The following is a 19,460-nucleotide window of genomic DNA, read 5'->3' as shown; positions in this document are numbered from 1 at the left end:
TTGATTATATTGTATAATTTTGTGTCATCTGCAAATATTGATATTTTGCTGTGCAGCCCCTCTATCAGGTCGTTGATAAATATATTGAACACAATGGGGCCCAATACTGAGCCCTGTGGCCCCCCAGGTGTGTTTTCTATGAGCACACAACTCCCAGAGATGATCACAGTAGGAGTGTCCATCATTGCACTATTGGGTTTCTTCCCAAGTACCGCGTGATGTTAGGTGAGTGACGTCCCTCATGGTCCAGCAGACGGGTGACAAGCCGTTACCAGATCCATTTCAATGTCGTCCGGCCATGATAACTTCAGCATTTCTAATCTTGTTCAACCAAGCAAATTTCTGGAGCGCCACAATCACACTCCGAGCGTTTAGTGGAGTATGACCTGGTAATAACTAACAGCCCGTGCGTATTCTCCGTGGATTCGCAATCCAATAACGAGCAGGAAGCCCGTGGTTACTGGATTCTGATCGTTCTCTAAGTGCCATAATGTACACTGTGTGACAAAAGTATTGAACAAACATACAAAGAGAATAAATTAAAGTGTTGGCCGCCTTTGGCCTTCGTGATTGCAGTCACCCTCCGGCTGCTGTCCGCCAGATCCCCATAGATGTGTGGATGGATTTGCCTCCATGCCTGGAGGAGCCTCAAATAGTGTCTGGATTTCCCCTTTAAGGCGGCCATTCATGAACAAGTAATACAACCAATGACTATGTTGATATGTTGTGATACATATTTCCAACCAATCATCTTTTGACCATGCTTGTATCTAAAGTGTAGGAGGGGGGGGGGGGAGTAGTTGTTCTCCTTCATAAACTCAGATGTTGTGTACGAGCCGGACCCCATACACCTCATCCACATCGGACATAATGTGTTGTCCTAAAAGGACATATGTGACACAATATAACTGAAGTGGAGAGCACAAAGTGCTTGTAACAAAACCAAAGTGGAATAACGGGAAATCTGACCCTAATCCACTAATGTGGTGAGACCCTACATAAAAGCGGAGCACTTGCACGGAGTATGAGCCCATGTCAGGAAGCTATGGCGACCCTGACGCTCCCCAGTTGGAAAACAAGGATAATGCTTACTACACTAAATAATATAAATGTATAGATGTTTAACAAGCATACAACGAACAGATGAAATAGCAGTGCAGCAATAGCAGTTAGTCAGGAGATAGATGTCCCAACACCAAGCAGACGTATCTGACAGTGAAATCGAGCAGGAGCCGCCGACGTGGCCAGAAACCCCTTTAGACTAGAAGTATAACCAGCGTCCTCAATGAGGAGGAGCCGGAATAAATGTGTACAGGCAAGTGCTGATTGGTAGGATTGGGGCTGACCGTGACATCAGAACCATCTGACCCAGTCGTCGTGTTGTGACGTCAGACTTGTGGGTTTTACCAGTGCATTTAGCTCCAACATCTCCTACTGATGGCAAACACGGGCCTAACTACCTGTGTGACAAATAGAAATAATGCTACGTGGCCCAGTAGTCAAGGGGTCCGACTGCGCCCAGAGGGGAGGTGCAAAATCTGTGAATCAGTAGAATGAAATGTTCATCACGGGAGAAAATGCATAAAGAACGGAGACCCAAGTGATCTGTCATGGCTGCTGTAGGCATCATGGTAGACGGGGACCTCATCCCAGGCTCTATGGAGTGATAGACTCGGACAAGGCTGGTGAAGCCCAGGGTACCAACACACAGACATTGGCTGTTGACACCCAAGTTTTTGGGGTTCGGATTGATGCCTATGACAGTTCTTATTGTGCACCCTGGATTTATACAACCCCAATTTAAAAAACTAATTTGGGGTGCTGTGTAAAATGTAAAGAAGAAAGAGTGCATGGACTTGTAAATGTCATCGAAGCAGATTTTCTTTACAATAGAACACATGAGGAGGGGGGAGGGGGCGTTGTTCCATTTCATTAAAAAAAAATTTTTTAGAAATTCATGGCAGCAACACCTCTCATAAAAGTTGGGACCAATTGCTGGACTTTTGGGAGAGGAGTGTTGTCCCCTTCTTGTCTGATGGAGGGTTCTCGCTGCCCCGCAGTCGTCTTTGCTTCTCTGTAAGCCAAATGTTTTCTATTAGTGGAAGGTCTGGACTGCAGGCGGCCGGTTCACCCCGGACTCCTCCTCTCCTCTTGGGTCCGCGGCACATGGTGTCTGTGGTTTGTAAAAAGCATTTCAAATTCTGATTCATCCGCCCACAGAACAGTTTCCCATTTTGCATCAGTCCATTGTGAATGATCTTTGGCCCAGAGAAGACGCCGGTGTTTCTGGATTGTGTTGATATGGCTTCTTCTACGCTGATACAGCTGTAACTTGTATCTGTGGATTGTATGGCGAACCGTGTTCACAGACGATGATTTCTGGCAGTATTCCTGCGCCCTGCGGGATCAACATTACAGAATCATACCTGTTTATAATGCAGCGCCGCCCGAGAGCCCGTAGATCTCCAGCATCCAGTATTGACCCTCAGCCTTCTCCCTTGTGCACATGAATTTCTGTAGATTCTCTGAACCCTTTGATGATATTATATGCTATAGATGGTGGGATAGTCAAAGTCTTCACAGTTTTTTTGTTGCAGAACATTTTTTTGAAATTATTCCACAATTTTTAGACCCAGTTTTTCACAGATCGGTGACCTCTGACCATCTCCGCTTCTGAGAGACTCGGCCTCTCTAACAGCTCTTTTATACAGTCATGTGACCTAGTTGAGAATTGACCCTCCATTAGTTCATTAGTGTTCATTAGTACTTTTTCACCTTTTTGTTACCTCTTTCCCGACTTTTGAGAGATGTGTCGCTGCCAGCAATTTCTAAATGAATTAATTTCTTTAATGAAACGGAACAATGCCCCCCCCTCCTTCTCCCCCCCCCCCTCCTTCCCCCCCCCCCCTCCTTCCCCCCCCCCCCCTCCTTCTCCCCCCCCCCCTCCTTCTCCCCCCCTCCGATGTGTTTTATGTTCTTCTGTGGATACAATATGTTTAGATGAGATCTCCAAATCATTGATTCTATTTCCTTTACATTTTACAATTCCTTTGGCACTGGGGTTGTAGTAGTTCATCCCTAGTGTTGGGGTGTGGCGAGCAGCACATCGCATCGGCCGCCGTAGGAGAGCGGCTCTCATCTGGTCCAGCACACCGCAGAGCGCCCATGCCAATGTCACATTAGTCCCCTCTGCCCATGGGTTCTCTCACAGCCTAAATGATTGTCATAATCTCCCACATGTCGCCTCTCATTTTAGGTGCCAAACCCCGGATTACAAATCTTCGCTCCATCTGTTATTTTTTAAGGCATATTGGCATGTGAAGTCCGGTCATGTTCTCCCCGTATTAATGGTTATTGACATTACTGACCGGCACGCCGCGGTCTCTGCGCCGATAGTACGGGGCGCACGAAAAAAAATTACATTCCGCTAACCGTATTGGTGTTTGAAGTGAAGTTCCCTTAATCTGGCAGTCGCAGGATCTGATTATCTGGCGCTTATTTCCAGTACAGATCTGCAATATGTAGCAAGACTGAGCAGAAGCAATAAGGAGGCGACTCTCATTCCGAAAAAAAGCACGCAGTCGACTACTGTAGTTTTAGCATGTTATTCTGCGCCGCCATCTTGGAGATTCTTTACTCCCCTACAAGTGAGTCTTATATGCAGCGATCAGCCATAACCTTACAAGCCACGTAACACGGCGTTACCTTCATCTGGTTAGAAGGTAATACTTGTAAATATTAGGAAATTATAGTACCAGTGTTTCTGGTGGCCCAATGCACCACACAGCTCTGCTACAGGCACATCACATACACAGCTGCGGTACATGGACGTGTGACAGACACACACAACTCTGCTACATGCCATGCGCCTGACAGACACAGCTCTGCTACATGCCATGCGCCTGACAGACACAGCTCTGCTACATGCCATGCGCCTGACAGACACAGCTCTGCTACATGACATGCACCTGATAGATATGACATGCGCATGGTTAAAACACAGCTCTGCTACATTATATGCGCGTGACAGACACAGCTGTGCCACAGTACATGCGCATGTTACAAACTCAACTCTACCACATGACATAGGCATCACAGACACAGCTGTGGTACATGACTTGTGCCTGACAGACATGACGTGCATGGTACAAACACAGGTCTGCTACAGTATATGCGCATGACAGACACAGCTGTGCCAAACTACATGCACACGTTGCAAACTCAGCTCTACTACAGGACATGCACATCACAAACACAGCTCTGCTACATGAGATCCATCCATGCTGACTATACACATTACACGCACAGCACATTAGACAAACTGCCACTCGCAGCTCTACTACATTTATGCTGACTGCAGACATGACACACACAGCTCCTGGATACAGTGATGAGCAGGGGCTCATGTGATCCCTGACTCCGCCCACACAGGTAATCACATGACGGTGACATCATCACAGGTTCTGTACTTTCTGTTGGCTTATACAGTACTATCAAACTCCCAAACTCCAGAATGGCTCCTCCCACAGCAGTGATGTCACCACAGGTCCTTCAGCTGGCCGGATCTCTGTGATGGCGGTAGGTCGGTGGCTCCTGCCATGACCGCTGAGTTGTATCGGACATAATAACGGCTTAGTTATATTCTCAGTGTGTTAGGACCTGCCATAACGGCACCAGGGGACGGGGCTATGACGGCACCAGAGGACGGGGCTATGACATCGCAAGGGGTGTGGCTATGACGTCATGGAGTAGGAGCATGAGAATCACTCGCATGCTTGCAAACATGTGGTCGTTAGTAGTTTGACTAGCTATTATCGTGTTTCTGCGATAATAAGCCCTACCCAGATTTTTTTTTGGGGTGGGGGGGTGGGGGTTGGCTTGAAATATAAGCCATCCCCCAAAAATTAGCCCTAGCTACACTACATGTAAAAAAAAACAAAAAACCCTAGCAGCCGGCGTTTGCGTCACTCGCGCTGGGCTGCAGGTTTCTGTGTCCTCCGGCATGCCGACTGAGCAGTTCTTCCTGGTAGTGGGGCTTGAATCCCCCGCTCCAGCAAGCTAATGCTCTGGTTGGTTAATTGAGCGCCGCGTCAGCCAATGAAAGATGGCGCTCAATTAATCAATCACAGCCCTTCACAGCTCTGATTGGCTGACGTGGCGCTCGATTAGCCAGAGCATGAGCTTGCTGGAGGCGGGGTATTCAAGCCCCGTTACCAAGAAGAAATTTTCTGTCAGCATGCCGGAGGAAATGGAAGCCTGCAGCAGTGACGGAGACCAGAGTGATGGACCTGACATTAATATAAGACAGTGTCTTATTTTCGAGGAAACACGGTAGTATTACTTATAGAACCGGTGTTTCTGGTTTCCACTTACTAATGTAATATATAGTAAAAGGGATTGGAGTTGGTCAATATATTTCCTTGCAAATAGTAAACTATTGTCATTATTTGCAATTTTGCTGAACAATACAAACAATGTAAGAAAATGTCAGCAAATGTACAAAATAGCAATCCTGATACTGTGAACATTCCGAAGGGATACAACCAGTGTTTCTGGTGGTGCCATGCTAATATACAGTGATTTAGGAACTTCAGCAGCTCACTAAGGAGACATGTTCGCTCGTAGCTTTCGCATATCTGCTGCATGAGATGTACAAACTTCAGCTGGTGGCTGCGGTGACATCGGGACTTGTCGCTGTCATGTAAGCTGTATTAGCTTCCCGGCGGCGTTGGACCCTCAGTGGTGACATGTTTGCGCGACAGCGACGGTTTGTTCCAACACTGGAAAACAGTTGACGATTAGATGAAGCTTGGACTGATGTTGGCGGCATTAGCACTGGAGATGACATATCACATTCAGGAGATGTGAAGATGGCGGTGAAGGACTGTGCTGCAATGTTGTTGGTCAGTATGCCCCGCCAGCTATGTATGTGGACATCTGTGAGGTCTCATTTATTGGAGTCTCCGCACAGGTGTGCAGCAGTCTGACAACCAGCTACAAACTGCCAGACTGAGTGCTACTGTATCCTTAGCAACTGAGGCTACAGGGGTTTCCTGTCAGCACACGGCTGCTGTCCGGCTCTGCAGGTTTTTAATAATGTGAAGGCCCTCCGATGATGTCACCGTCATGTGATCGGGGTGGAGCTCAGAGACCATGTGACTGATCACATGATGGCAAGATCAAGGCAGCGGTGACAGCATAAGAAGTGTAGTACAAAACAGTCTTTATTCCTCCACCATCCACATACAACGTTTCGACTTTTTTTTTTTTTTTATCTGATCACATGATGGTGACATCACAGGTCCTATCAGCACACGGCTGCTGTCAGGCTCTGTATTTTTTATATGCTTTAGGACCTGCAATGACGTCACCATCCTGTGATCAGGGGGCGGAGCATGTGAAGCACTCACACACACTCTCTCACAGACAAGTGGTCGTTAGCACTTTGATTTACTCCGGTTTGGTTTGAAGGTTCTCAGGCGCTCCGGCTGACCGGGAGTCAAACGGTTTGAATAGCAACAACCAAAGGGGAAAAGCCGCTCCTTAAAAACACTAATTTTATTCTTCTTTAATTACCAAAAATCTATCCGATTCTAAATGACGGTTCCCGCTTGATGCCCGGTGTGTGATGCCCTGTGTGCAATGCCATGCCGGCACGCCGCACCCAGCAGGTAGAATTGTATGGAAATTTTGTAATTAAAGAAGTGTTTTAGGGAGGGCTTGTCTCCTTTAGTTATAACCTTACAACCACCGGCCTAATTTGGTATATGACCCCTCCTCTCTGACCCGTCATGTCATGGACTCCGCAAACCTCAGAAGGTCTCCGGCACAAGACGTTAGCAGCAGGTCCTGTAAGGGGCTCGGTGCATCCTCCTGGACGTCTCACAAATGTTCGGTCAGATTGAGATTTGGGGGATTTGGGAGGTCAAGTCATCACCTTAATCTTCATGGTCCTTATCCATTCCTGGACGTTCGGACACGTTAGTTGGAGCTCCAGCGTTGTATTCAGCTGACTGTGCAGCCTGTTGGTCAGAACGATTCCTGACATCCTCCTCCGACCCCTTTCAGTGAGGAGTTGTTCCCGTCCACAGGATCCCCTTTCGCTGGATGTTTTCCTTGATCGCACCATTTTCTGTATACTCTCCACATAGTTACATGAGAAACCCCCCCAGTTGCCGGTGAGCCCCCGGCTAGTCTAGCACCGATGACCGGCCTCACTGGAAGTCGCTCCGATCGCTGGATCTTCCATCTAATGTGGATTCACACTGAAACTGATCACGGAAAACTTGTCACGTGATTTTATGCTGCACTCCGGGGTCACGGGTAGAATTACCGTACAGGGGGCGCCAATCGTCAGAGGTCCGGGGGATCTAATAAAGGGGCCATCCGTGTATCTGTGTCAGTAGTGTAATATTAGCACCATATTCAATATGGAACGACTAAAGACCCACATCCGGCAGCGGGTAGACACGGCTCCGCCCACCAGGTTTCCTCTTGTACCCCTCATCCCTCCTACGTTCCCCTCACTACATATAGGGGACATCTATACAGCCGGCGCTCCTTGAGCATTAAGCAACATTTGAAATCAGCATATTTGCAAGCTGCTGTCTTCTAAAATGATGAAGCAGATGTTCCCCTCCAGCAGCGTTAGACCTCTGATCTGATTTTAGATTACAGATGGAATTGAATTAATTCATAGCAATCCCGGTAAAGTCGAGGGTATGGCGCAGAATGCGGAGCGCCGCTGCCGTAGAGCCTACCTGTCCTGACAGCTGTTGAGCCGGAATGAATGATCTCTCATTTTCATGTAAACTAGCCTTTAATGCTGTCATAAACACCATCTTAAGCAGGGGCTACAAGACATTCATCATTCTTTAACTAAGCTTTATTCCTCCAGCAGACAGCGGTGCAACAAGACGTCCCCGACGTGCCGGGAGACAGAGATGTTACACCAAACAGCCCATCGCTTCACCGTACTTGTCTACTGCAATGAAAGACCCCTCTACTAGAGTCCCCAGTGCCTATACTAGAGCCCCCAGTGCTTATACTGGAGCCCCAGACCCCTATACTGGAGCCCCAGTCCCTGTACTGGAGCCCAAGCCCCTATACTAGAGCCCCCAGTCCCTATACTGAAGCCCCCAGACCCCTATACTAGAGCCCCCAGTCCCTATACTGGAGCCCAAGTCCCTATACTAGAGCCCCCAGTGCTTATACTGGAGCCCCAGTCCCTATACTAGAGCCCCCAGTCCCTATACTGGAGCCCAAGTCCCTATACTAGAGCCCCCAGTGCTTATACTGGAGCCCTAGTCCCTATACTGGAGCCCCCAGACCCCTATACTGGAGCCCCAGTCCCTGTACTGGAGCCCCCAGATCCCTTTATTAGAGCCCCCAGTGCCTATACTGGAGCCCAAGCCCCTATACTAGAGCCCCCAGTGCTTATACTGGAGCCCCAGTCCCTATACTGGAGCCCCCAGACCCCTATACTGGAGCCCAAGTCCCTATACTAGAGCCCCCAGCGCCTATACTGGAGCCCAAGTCCCTATACTAGAGCCCCCAGCGCCTATACTGGAGCCCAAGCCCCCTATACTAGAGCCCCCAGTCCCTATACTGGAGCCCCCAGATCCGTTTATTAGAGCCCCCAGCGCCTATACTAGAGCCCCCAGTGCCCATACTGGAGCCCCAGTCCCTATACTAGAGCCCCCCCCCCGATCCCTTTATTAGAGCCCCCCAGTCCCTATACTGGAGCCCCCAGATCCCTTTATTAGAGCCTTCAATCCCTATACTAGAGACCCCAGTCCTTTTACTGGAGCCCCCTCTCACGATTGGCGCTTCACTGTATGGAAATTACCACCGTAACCCCGGAGTGCAGCATAAAATCACTTGGCCAGACTTCCATGGAGCGACTTCTGACGGGGCCCGATCATCGGTGTTTGCCTATCCGGCGCCAGACGGTCACTGCCAACCGTGTGGGGTTTTCTGGTGTAACATTGTGGAAAGTATACGGAGAATAGCGTAAATGTACCAAATGGCGCGCCAGACCTTGGTCTATCGGAAACGATTGGTTAGCATTGACATCACTAGTGATTGGGGGGCCGCAGTCACTTCTCAGCTGGGGCTCATTCACACAGACATATGCAGTTTCGGTCCATGAGGCTAGGGTGGATATATAGTGTTAACGTGATGAAAAGCAGTGGGGGGACGTATATATGGTGTTTGGGGATGTGAAGATTGTATGTTCTCAGGGGAAGTATATGTTGTGGCGGGAATGTACACAGTGGGGTGGACTATATTGTGGGTCAGTATATAATTTGGGGGCTGGCAGACCCCCCAAAAATGTACTTTTTTTGATATGTCGGTCACATATGGCTCCGCCCTACGTTGGTCGTGGCCTCCTGTGAGTCACATCGTGACTCCATTGACCTTAGAGAGTGCGAGGCTGCAGGGCTACACAGCGCCTTTCATCACGAAACACGTCTCACCAAAAGTTGTGATGTAGTGCGAGCCCAAAGCTTTCTGTGCCCCCCTAAAATAAAGTTCTCAGTCCTCACCTGATTGGCGTGGCTGGCGGGTTTCTTGTCGTCTTCGATCTCAGTGATCGCTCTGTTTTTAATGTTTTACGCTTTCTCTTTTCAGGCTTTATAGGTGAAAGCGCCCAACCGATCCCAGATACGAATATCGGGAACCGCATGCTGCAGAGTATGGGCTGGACCCCCGGCACGGGGCTGGGGCCCGACGGAAAGGGAATTGCTGAGCCCATAAGGGCCCTCCAGAGACCCAAAGGACTGGGACTGGGCTTCAGCTGATGCGGTCGCGGAGACGTCTCCAAGGTCTTGGGTTCGGAAAGGAGTTGTGTGTATTTTATAATGTATGCTTTCTGCAAAAGGGAAGAACTTCAAGACCAGAAATGTTCACCAGCGGCTCTGGATGTGCCGGCAGTGACAGCCGCCCTGTGCATTACGGATCTCGCGTTCTTCGATGCCAACGTATATATATACTGCCTTTTCTTGTATCTGACAACCCGAGGAGTTTTGAATAATGTATATATCTGAGATTAGAGCGATGCGCTGATATTCCCAGACAGCGGATATGCTCGTAGCGGAGGAAGCCATTCCGACATGGCAACCAAATCCCACAAATCTAGTCTTTGAGCAGTAGGATCACCACAAAAATCAGCAATATCAGGGTTTCCCAACAAAACTATTAAATAGGACCTGTTGCGTCGTCTGATTGGCGGGCGAGCTGTACAGCATTACAACCCTTCTGACCTAAACGCTGTTACCCTTCCCACGCTTCCACTCGCCCATACTGGTGGTGGTTCGATACGAAGCCCAGTACTGGTATTGTGGATGGTATCCACCGGTCGGTGAGAATGGATGACATTTTACTAACGGCGCTGGAGTGTTGGAGTCAACAGGTGGATGTGAAGCTAGGCAGCCCGCTCATCAAAGGATGTGAAAGTCCGTCTGTATAGCTGTTCTCCACCTTCGGAGGCTTCTACTCGCAGGCCAAAGATTAATGACCCCATCTGTCTTAGATTTGTCCAGGTGAACATTTTTGTTTCCTTGGTTTCCCTAAGTGGGTACAGGCGGACCTCCACTTGGGCATATCTATGTTATGGCGGCCCTACACGTTAGATGGACATCTGCCAGACCCTGACGGTTTTGGTGGAAGCGGCCGACTATCCAGTCCGCATAGCGGTGCCTTTCTCTCGTAGGAGTAAAGACGACAATGGGGTCTTGGATGAAAACATGTCCAACTTTTTGGTTCTCAAGGAAGATAATCCTCTGCCAGAGGTGTCTGGCAGCAGCACATTCCCCTCTCCTCTAGAGAACACATGCATGCTGTGCCAAGCTGAATGTCCATGTGTAGGGGGGTGGGAGGAATGTCCAATTAAAGGGGTTTTCCAGGACTTTAAAAGAAAAAGTTTACGGGCCTAAAAAGATGTAAACTAAAGAAAAAGATGAATTCTGTCCTACCCCAGCGGCGCGCGGCCCAGCGCTGGAACAACCGTCACCACTGCCTGAACCACAGAGAGCTTGCGGGTGATCACGTGCCGTTCATTGTGTATGTGCCCGCTCAGCCAACCGCTGGCTTTAGCGGTGGTTCTTCCCTGGCCGTTGAAGCCTGGTTTTGGCTGAGCCATCAACTGATCGTCCTGCCGGATGTTGTCATTGGCCATCAGCACAGGAAGTGCGTGCGCTGGCTTCACTCCCGTTGAAGTCATTGGGATAGCCGCGCTGCTCCACCACTTCCTGCTTCTCTGCTGGTCAGGATGTCACATCCGGACCCGACCAGGAGAGGAGATGAAAGGGCCGCAGCAGCACGGCTATCCCAATGATCTCGATGGGAGTGAAGCCGGCGCACGCATTTACTCCACGTCCGCTTATGACAACATCCAGCGCAGCGAGCCGAACGATTAGCTGATGGACAGGGACCCCGAGCGGCGGACCCCTGTCCATCAACCACCGATGACCCATCCGGAGGACCTACCTGATGCCAGAGGATAAGTCATCGGTGAAAAAGGGCATCTCCTGCTGGTAGAAGTGTGTTTAGCGCCATCTCTGTATCACAGACCCCCAGCGACAATATAATAGAGAATTAATTGTGTAAACAAAGACCTTCAGACCAGTAATGAGAGCTTCTCATGAAGATGACATTTTAAATAATTGCTTCAACTGCAAAATGTCTTCCAGGGTGAAGCCGCCGTGACCGACGAGGCAGAATATAACATGGGGGAATATACAGGGCTTGCTAAATGAAACGTCCCCCAACTCTACGGCCTCTGGAGGGCGCTCTGCTGCTCCAAACGAGGCAGAATGCGAACAGCCACTTCAGGCGATGCGCTCACCATTGTAGTAAAGCAGTTGTCGATAGATGGCGCTGTAGTGGAGCCGGTCCACCGTGACGGACCTGCACCCGTGTCAGCTGTGAAGGACAACCTCCGTCGGCATGCTGTAGCGACTAAAGCCGACTCGCTGCATTCAGCAGTGGAAAACATAGTTTTGCGAATTAATTGTTGAAAACCATATTGAACATTTTTAGCGCGGTTTGCACAGCGCCACCTATCGGCAACTTTAGTATGATTTTTTTTCCTTAAACAGCGAGCGCCTCGTCTAAAGTGGCCGTTGTCCAGTTTTCATCTCATTTGGAGCAGCAGAGCCTCTGACTTGGAGAAAATTAATTTCGCCAACCCTGTATATATATTATTTGATGGTCACCTCTAGAGGTTGTACCAGGCTGGTGGGGCCCCTACTGAGAACGGGGCTCCGGTGCGTCCTGAAGTGCGGTCACACGTGCGGTTACCCCGCTTGTGCTTGTACTTGGCTGTCTCCGGGGGTCTTGCAATCGCTCAGGGACCCAGCAGTCAGACCCCTACTGATCTGGTAACTTTTAAACATGGTACAATCCCTTTAATTGACAGCCACCTCCTTGAAGTGGACCCGTTTTTATATGGAGCATTCTGTCAAGAAGGCCTTAAAAACTGCACATTGCAGATCAAAATTTCCATTAAGCTGACTTGAGACACTTTCAGTAATAGTACCCTCGGCGTTGCAGAATTAGAGCCGACCCAAGTCCTTTTTACTCTTCGTAGATGGAGCTCTTCATTATGTGATTTGAGAAGTTTCCAAGGGTTTTCCCACTTCTAGCCATTTTACTACAGGAAGCAGGTGGCTCTGTGCATTGTGTAGTGGCCGGGGGTGGTACTGCAAGTTGAGTCCTATTGAAGTAAATGAGACTCAGCCTGCACTACCAACCCCGCTGCTACGAAAGCATACAATCGTGGCGGATCGCACTAATGCCGGTGTGAATGCAGCCTAATTCTGTTAAATGAAAGGAGGGTAAAGTCCGGAAACATAAGAACACTGGCCCCGTGAATACTAGCCTTGTGTTCTTTATACACAGATATGTGCGTTTAATGTGCATCTTTATACTCAGTAGAGTCACTTAAAATGGAATATCAGGGAATTGAATTGCACTCAATTTCCCCAAAAATACAATTGCGATTAAAGGTGCCTTAAAGGTGTTGTCTAGGGTGGCAGAATTCTTACCTAGCCTTGTGGTCACATGGTATAGACCTTCTCTGTGCCCGCCATCACAGGGATTAAATGGCTGTTTGACTCAATTCAATGAGGAAGCCTTCTCTCCATCATTGATGCTGAAGGGACCTCTTGTCATCAACTCATGGTCTGTTGTCAGAACCGGGCCGACAACACAAGCCTGGGTAAGCATGTTGCCTGCCTGGACAACCCCTGTAACGCCCCCAAGCACTTGAGACTAGTATTACCAATCTGCCGATCTCAGCCGGACCGGACACTTGTGCATTGGGGCCCGCCAACTGTTTACTGCTGGAAAGATGGATCGGGCAGATTGAATTTCAACGCCTGATCATTTTGTTCCCCCTGGAGATGAGCCACCACCAGAGGGGTCCAGCTGTGGCTTTCCCACTGCCGCAAACACATGAACTCTTGGCTGACTTGAGCCTCCATGTACGAGGAGGAGTTGGGGGAGATGGCGGTCATTCGTCTGACAGCCATCGGGCATATGGGGCGCCTATACTCCCTTTTTCAGGCTGGATTAATCCTAATAATAAGCCTACAAGGAAAGAAAGTTCCTGCAGGCGGCACCAGAGGGGCACCGCTTATGGCAGCCTGTATTCTGTAAGGCCGCCATTACATAAGGAGAACACAATGCTTTTATCTGCAAGAATATTTATACCGACTACAAACAGAAGTTCCCTTTAAGGCAAACCTGTCACCTGTACCGGCTGAGATCTTGTGAGACCATTGCGCTGAGTAAGGACGGCTTCCCACGGACGGGGCGATCATATTGAAGTGAGTCTGCAGTACCAATCTGGACCACTGCGCAGTGTACAGAGCTGTCTGCGTCCTGCAGGGAAGTGGCTGGAAATGGGACGACCCATTGAATGTTCACTTCCAGTTATAATTTAGGGTACATAAGGACAGAATCGCACAAGTTTTTGACAGATTTTTGAGCCAAAACTAGAATTGGATTCTAAAGGAAAGGGAAATAGAAAAGAGGGACTTATACTGCGCTTTTCTGCGGGAGCTGCATTCATAATGCTGTTGGTTGGTACTTGGAAGCCGTTGGCTCTGTGAGGACAGAGATGTGCCGCAGCCAATCAGCAGCGGGCGTTTGTAGAAGATGGGGACTCAGAGCTGCAAGTATTAACGGGGGAGGCTAAATACACTGACTCTTGGTGCTTGATTCGAACACCTAGTTACATGGTATGTGCCCACCACATGGTATGGCCCCACTCTCTGTGCCCACCACATCCTCGAAGGGGCTGATTTTTACAGGGTATGGCCCCACTCTCTGTGCCCACCACATCACTGAAGGCGCTGGCTATTACATGGTATGGCCCCACTCTCTGTGCCCACCACATCACTGAAGGTGCTGGCTATTACAGGGTATGGCCCCACTCTCTGTGCCCACCACATCCTCGAAGGGGCTGGCTATTCATCCCATCTTAAAGCTTTCCTCCAGTTTTGGGACAAACGTCTGCCCCATGAATAGAGGGGGACCCGGGATATTACCTGCTCTTGTTCTTCTCTGACATCTGTTCCATCTACTGGTTTTTGGTCCATTTGGCCCTCTGAGATGGACAAAGCAGTTTTCAGACGTAGGCTTAGACTACCAATATACTATGCCTGCGCTCTGATTGGCTAGTACTGCTAACATACTCAGCACTGGCCAATCAGAGCGCAGTGCACAGTGTGCCTTACCTAGTTACAAAATTTCAGCAGCCGTTTTGGCCGTTCGAAAACCGGGACCGGTGGATTAGACAGACAGCAGAGAGGAACTAGTGCAATTAACCCTTTCACTCCCCAGGATGTATATTTATGTTATGGGGGTGCCAGGTTTGTAGAGCGCAGGATCGGGGGTCAATCCTGCATTATACTCTAAGTGATCAAACATCGAAAGGTAAAGTTAAAATGAGTTTTAAAAAAAAAACCTTTTTCCATATTTCTAACACAAAATATAAAAGAAAAAATAATTTATTGTCACCGCGTCCGCAGAAATACGAATCTATCAAAGTGACGCGTTACTGATCCCGCAGGGGGAACGTCTTAGAAGAAATAATAAGAAAGTGATCAGAAGGTCCCATGTACTCCGAAATGGTATCAGCAGAAAATACGGGGCGTCCGGCAAAAAAGAGGCCTCACAGCTCTGTCAGCGGATTACAGAAAGCGTCATGGCGGCAGGAAATAGTTACATCGTTCTTTCCAAAGATTCATTTCTTAGAAGTAGTACAGCAGAAAAAACTATAACTGTGGCATCATTGTAATCGTAGCGCCCGCAGAATAATGCTGCCATGTCATTGTTCCCGCAGCACGTACGCCATAAAAACAAGACACGCCCCTCCCCCCCCCCCCCCCCCCAAAAAAAACTGGCAGAACTGCATGTCTTTACATTTCATTTCAGTACATTTTATAATATTAAAATAGCATCGGTAGAAAATAGATCGCCAAAAAAGGGGGAGGGGCACAAGTGTGACGGCCCGCTTGGAAGGTCAGACCGCCTACAGCAGGTGAGTCCTCCCTAATTTATCTCCGGGCTTCTACTGTATCAGGCGTGTTCTTTCTCTTAATTTAGGGGTGAATATCAATAACCCCTCCAGTCCAGGACAGAATTTAATAATTGAGCCAGTGAAGCCAGCCAGACCCCTTGATGATGTGAGGAGCACAAAGAGGAACCTCCCCACACCGCCTGGTTCTAGCACCTCTGGTCCCTGTATGCATTTAGCCACCCCGGATGACCCCTTTAAGTTGCCGCACCACCTTCAATAGCTGAGTGATGTGTTTCCGCGCTCCTCCATGTACGTGGGCGCTCGGCTCAGTCAGCCGTTCTTGTGTGCTCAATAGGTAGTGTGGAGAAGACCGATGCCAGACACCTCCAATGCCCATTATGCCCGGGGTCGGCGCTGACGTTCAACAGGCCGAGTCCTTTCTTCTCCTGACATCTGTTGGGGAAGAATTGGGAGGCCCCTATACACGTACGACAACCGGCCGGCCCCAGCTAAATCAATGGCTTTGGAGGACCTTCACCTAATGTGTTTGGGGGCCTTTAATCATTATGTACCTCGTGAACAGTACAAAATATGTGAAGAAGACTTGGCGTTGTGTGGGCCATCACTAGATGTGAACCGTGTGCCAGACGTGGTGCTAACCCAGTATAATACCCCTACAAAGCGGGATCACACACGGTACGCACAGGTATTGTTTCCCTACAAACTGAATCTGAAGTGACCCCCACAACTGTCAGATCACCTGGGGAGTCGGCCATCGAGCCTCTACATTACGATGCATGGACAAGTCCTTGTTTTATATCGAGCCCCCATTACCCGTCAGTTGCCAAACCGGCACAATGATGCTGGGAGTGTGCCGACTCCGTTGTGCAGCGACCGTCGGGGGGATTGGAGGTTTTACTGCTTTTTTAAATTATTTTCCTCTTCTGCCGGCGCTCATCGTTACTTCTTGTTCATCAAACTGTTATTCTTAAGATTTAGTCCTGCCTGTAAAATCTGTATAAGAGCGTAATAAAATACTTTATCTGATATGTGCTTTGTGTCGGCTTGCCCTGTCTAACCTCTTCCCATCTCTTGCTTGGGAGTCACATGGTCACTTGCTGATATTTGTCGTATGCGATCCTACGTATACCAAAATCCACCGCCGCCCATGGTTTGTGTCTGGATTTATCCTCTTAAAGGGGAATCGCCTGTTTTGTTTTTTTTTACTAATTAAAAGCAGATAATGAAACCTCTTGCCGAGCCGCACGTAACTGCATATAAACATATACTTCACAGCAGAACTTATGGGCCATTCACACAGTGGACAAGAGGGGGCCCATCACTAGGATAATGTTGTGGGCATGCTCTGTGACCTGTGCAGGAAGGGACTGGAGGCGAGCTGGGACCATCACCTATAGACTTCTGCGGGAGAGTATTGTGGGCTGTGACCTGTGCAGGGAGGGACTGGAGGCGAGCTGGGACCATCATCTATAGACTTCTGCGGGAGAGTGTTGTGGGCATGCTCCGTGACCTGTGCAGGGAGGGGCTAAAGGTGAGCTGGGACCATCACCTATAGACTTCAGTGGGAGAGTGTTGTGGGCATGCTCCGTGACCTGTGCAAGGAGGAGAAAGGTGAGCTGCAACCATAACCTATAGACTTTCATGGGGAGAGTGTTGTGGGCATGCTCCGTGACCTGTGCAGGGAGGGGCTAAAGGTGAGCTGGGATCATCACCTATAGACTTCTACAGGAGAGTGTTGTGGGCATGCTCCGTGACCTGTGCAAGGAGGGGAAAGGTGAGCTGCAACCATAACCTATAGACTTTCATGGGGAGAGTGTTGTGGGCATGCTCTGTGACCTGTGCAGGGAGGGACTGGAGGCGAGCTGGGACCATCACCTATAGACTTCTGCGGGAGAGTATTGTGGGCTGTGACCTGTGCAGGGAGGGACTGGAGGCGAGCTGGGACCATCATCTATAGACTTCTGCGGGAGAGTGTTGTGGGCATGCTCCGTGACCTGTGCAGGGAGGGGCTAAAGGTGAGCTGGGACCATCACCTATAGACTTCAGTGGGAGAGTGTTGTGGGCATGCTCCGTGACCTGTGCAAGGAGGGGAAAGGTGAGCTGCAACCATAACCTATAGACTTTCATGGGGAGAGTGTTGTGGGCATGCTCCGTGACCTGTGCAGGGAGGGGCTAAAGGTGAGCTGGGATCATCACCTATAGACTTCTACAGGAGAGTGTTGTGGGCATGCTCCGTGACCTGTGCAAGGAGGGGAAAGGTGAGCTGCAACCATAACCTATAGACTTTCATGGGGAGAGTGTTGTGGGCATGCTCTCTGACCTGTGCAGAGAGGGGATGGAAGAGTGTCTGTGATGATGATGATGATGAGATGACGGCTGAGACGTTTTCTCTACAGAACAGGAAGTGTCAGACTATTATTAGGCCTAGTGGTCAGTGGAAGAACTGCAGTTGTTTTTTTTTGTTTGTTTTTTTTTTTAAATATAGATCGAAAATTTTAAAAATTAACATTAAAATCTTGATTTATACAAAAGGTCATTTTCTTATTAAACATTCCATTTAAAGTGAACTTACAGGAATTAGAGGAAAGCAACACAATCTTTTTCTTCCCAGCTGTGGACAGTCTATGCAGGAGGATTACTTCCCTATGGCCCTGCCAGGACCTTTCTTCTAGGACTACAGTGTTTCCTGCATTCCTCGGTGCTGCGGACGCAGTCTGCGCTCTTCTCTCTCTCCTGTGTGTTGCCATAGATAGTAGGAAGCAGGAGCCGTGTGACAGCAGGCAAGCAGTGTGGTCTCCTCCTGATATCCTTAGGCCAGACTCACTACACGAGCGTAAGATTATCACGTATTACGTGCGAGAAACACTAGCGCTCAAAATAATGCCGCATATTATGTGAGGGCCCATTGTTCTCTATGCGCACGTAATCCCCACCGCCCATATGCATTACACTGCGTATGGGCAGCGTATATATGTGCCATTTTGAAACGACCATGCGGGAAATTAAAAAAAAGAAAACCCAGGAAGCCTGGCCTGACAGCGTGCGTGAGATACTCCTGCAGGGATTCACTCATACGGCTCTGTGACCAGCCTTAATTTGGTTGCAAGTCTCTGCCCAACTGTTAGCCTAATGCACCAACCTCATGGCGCTGTGATGCTAGTAGTTCAGGCCACTAAATCCATTGCCGGACTGGAATCTGTAGTTGCCAAATGTGGTATTACCAGTCATTCACCTCATTGGAAACTTTGCCTGTAATACCAGGCCTGGCCATTACAGTAGGAACGGAGCTGTCTGTTTCCTGCATAATTCGGCTCAGTGCAAAAGCAACCTGGCCCTGCAAGCAGCTGATCTGTAGGGTTTCTAGGCAGCAGAAGCCTGTTGATGTACTATTGATGGCCTTTCCTGCAGATAGGCCATCAATAGTCTTACAACTGGACAACCTTTTTAACCCCTTAAGCACCAAGCACAGATACATTTACGGCACTTGGTCTTGGGCTTTAATCCCCACTGATAGCAAAAATATGGTGCAGGATTAAAGCCTCTGCTGCTGAGAACCTGGAGGAGAAGAGAGGAGCGTTTTTTAACAGCTTCTGCCTTCTCCTTTTCCGGGTACATAGCAGTCAATGGGCACCATGTACTAAAGGCCCATCTACACACAACAATTATCGCTCAAAAGATGTCTTTTGAGCAACAATCGTTGTGTCATTTGCAGCGCAAGACGATCGCTCAAGATGAGCAAAGACCTTACGCTGCGAGCGGAGGATGCAAAAGACAATAATAATAACAATCTTTATTTGTATAGCGCCAACATATTCCGCAGCGCTTACATAGACGGGGAATACAGAAAGACAAAGTACAGACATTACAGAACCACGGTTACATAGTAATCAGCTGATGGAGACAATAGGGG

General features: G+C 48.9%; 1 protein-coding gene across 1 annotated transcript in view; it reads left to right on the top strand.

Annotated features, from left to right (window-relative positions):
• The window catches only part of GPATCH2 (G-patch domain containing 2), a 173,833-nt gene extending 157,257 nt beyond the window's left edge, over window positions 1-16,576 (top strand). The window contains exon 10 of the mRNA XM_066595076.1: window positions 9,634-16,576. Coding sequence (XP_066451173.1) covers window positions 9,634-9,803 — 170 coding nt within the window. The 3' untranslated portion in view covers window positions 9,804-16,576. The remainder of the gene's footprint in view (window positions 1-9,633) is intronic.
• Window positions 16,577-19,460: the final 2,884 nt, after the last annotated feature.

The sequence above is a fragment of the Eleutherodactylus coqui genome, chromosome 3 (assembly GCF_035609145.1).
Source record: "Eleutherodactylus coqui strain aEleCoq1 chromosome 3, aEleCoq1.hap1, whole genome shotgun sequence".
NCBI lineage: Eukaryota > Metazoa > Chordata > Amphibia > Anura > Eleutherodactylidae > Eleutherodactylus > Eleutherodactylus coqui.
This window is presented reverse-complemented; position numbering and strand designations above follow the sequence as displayed.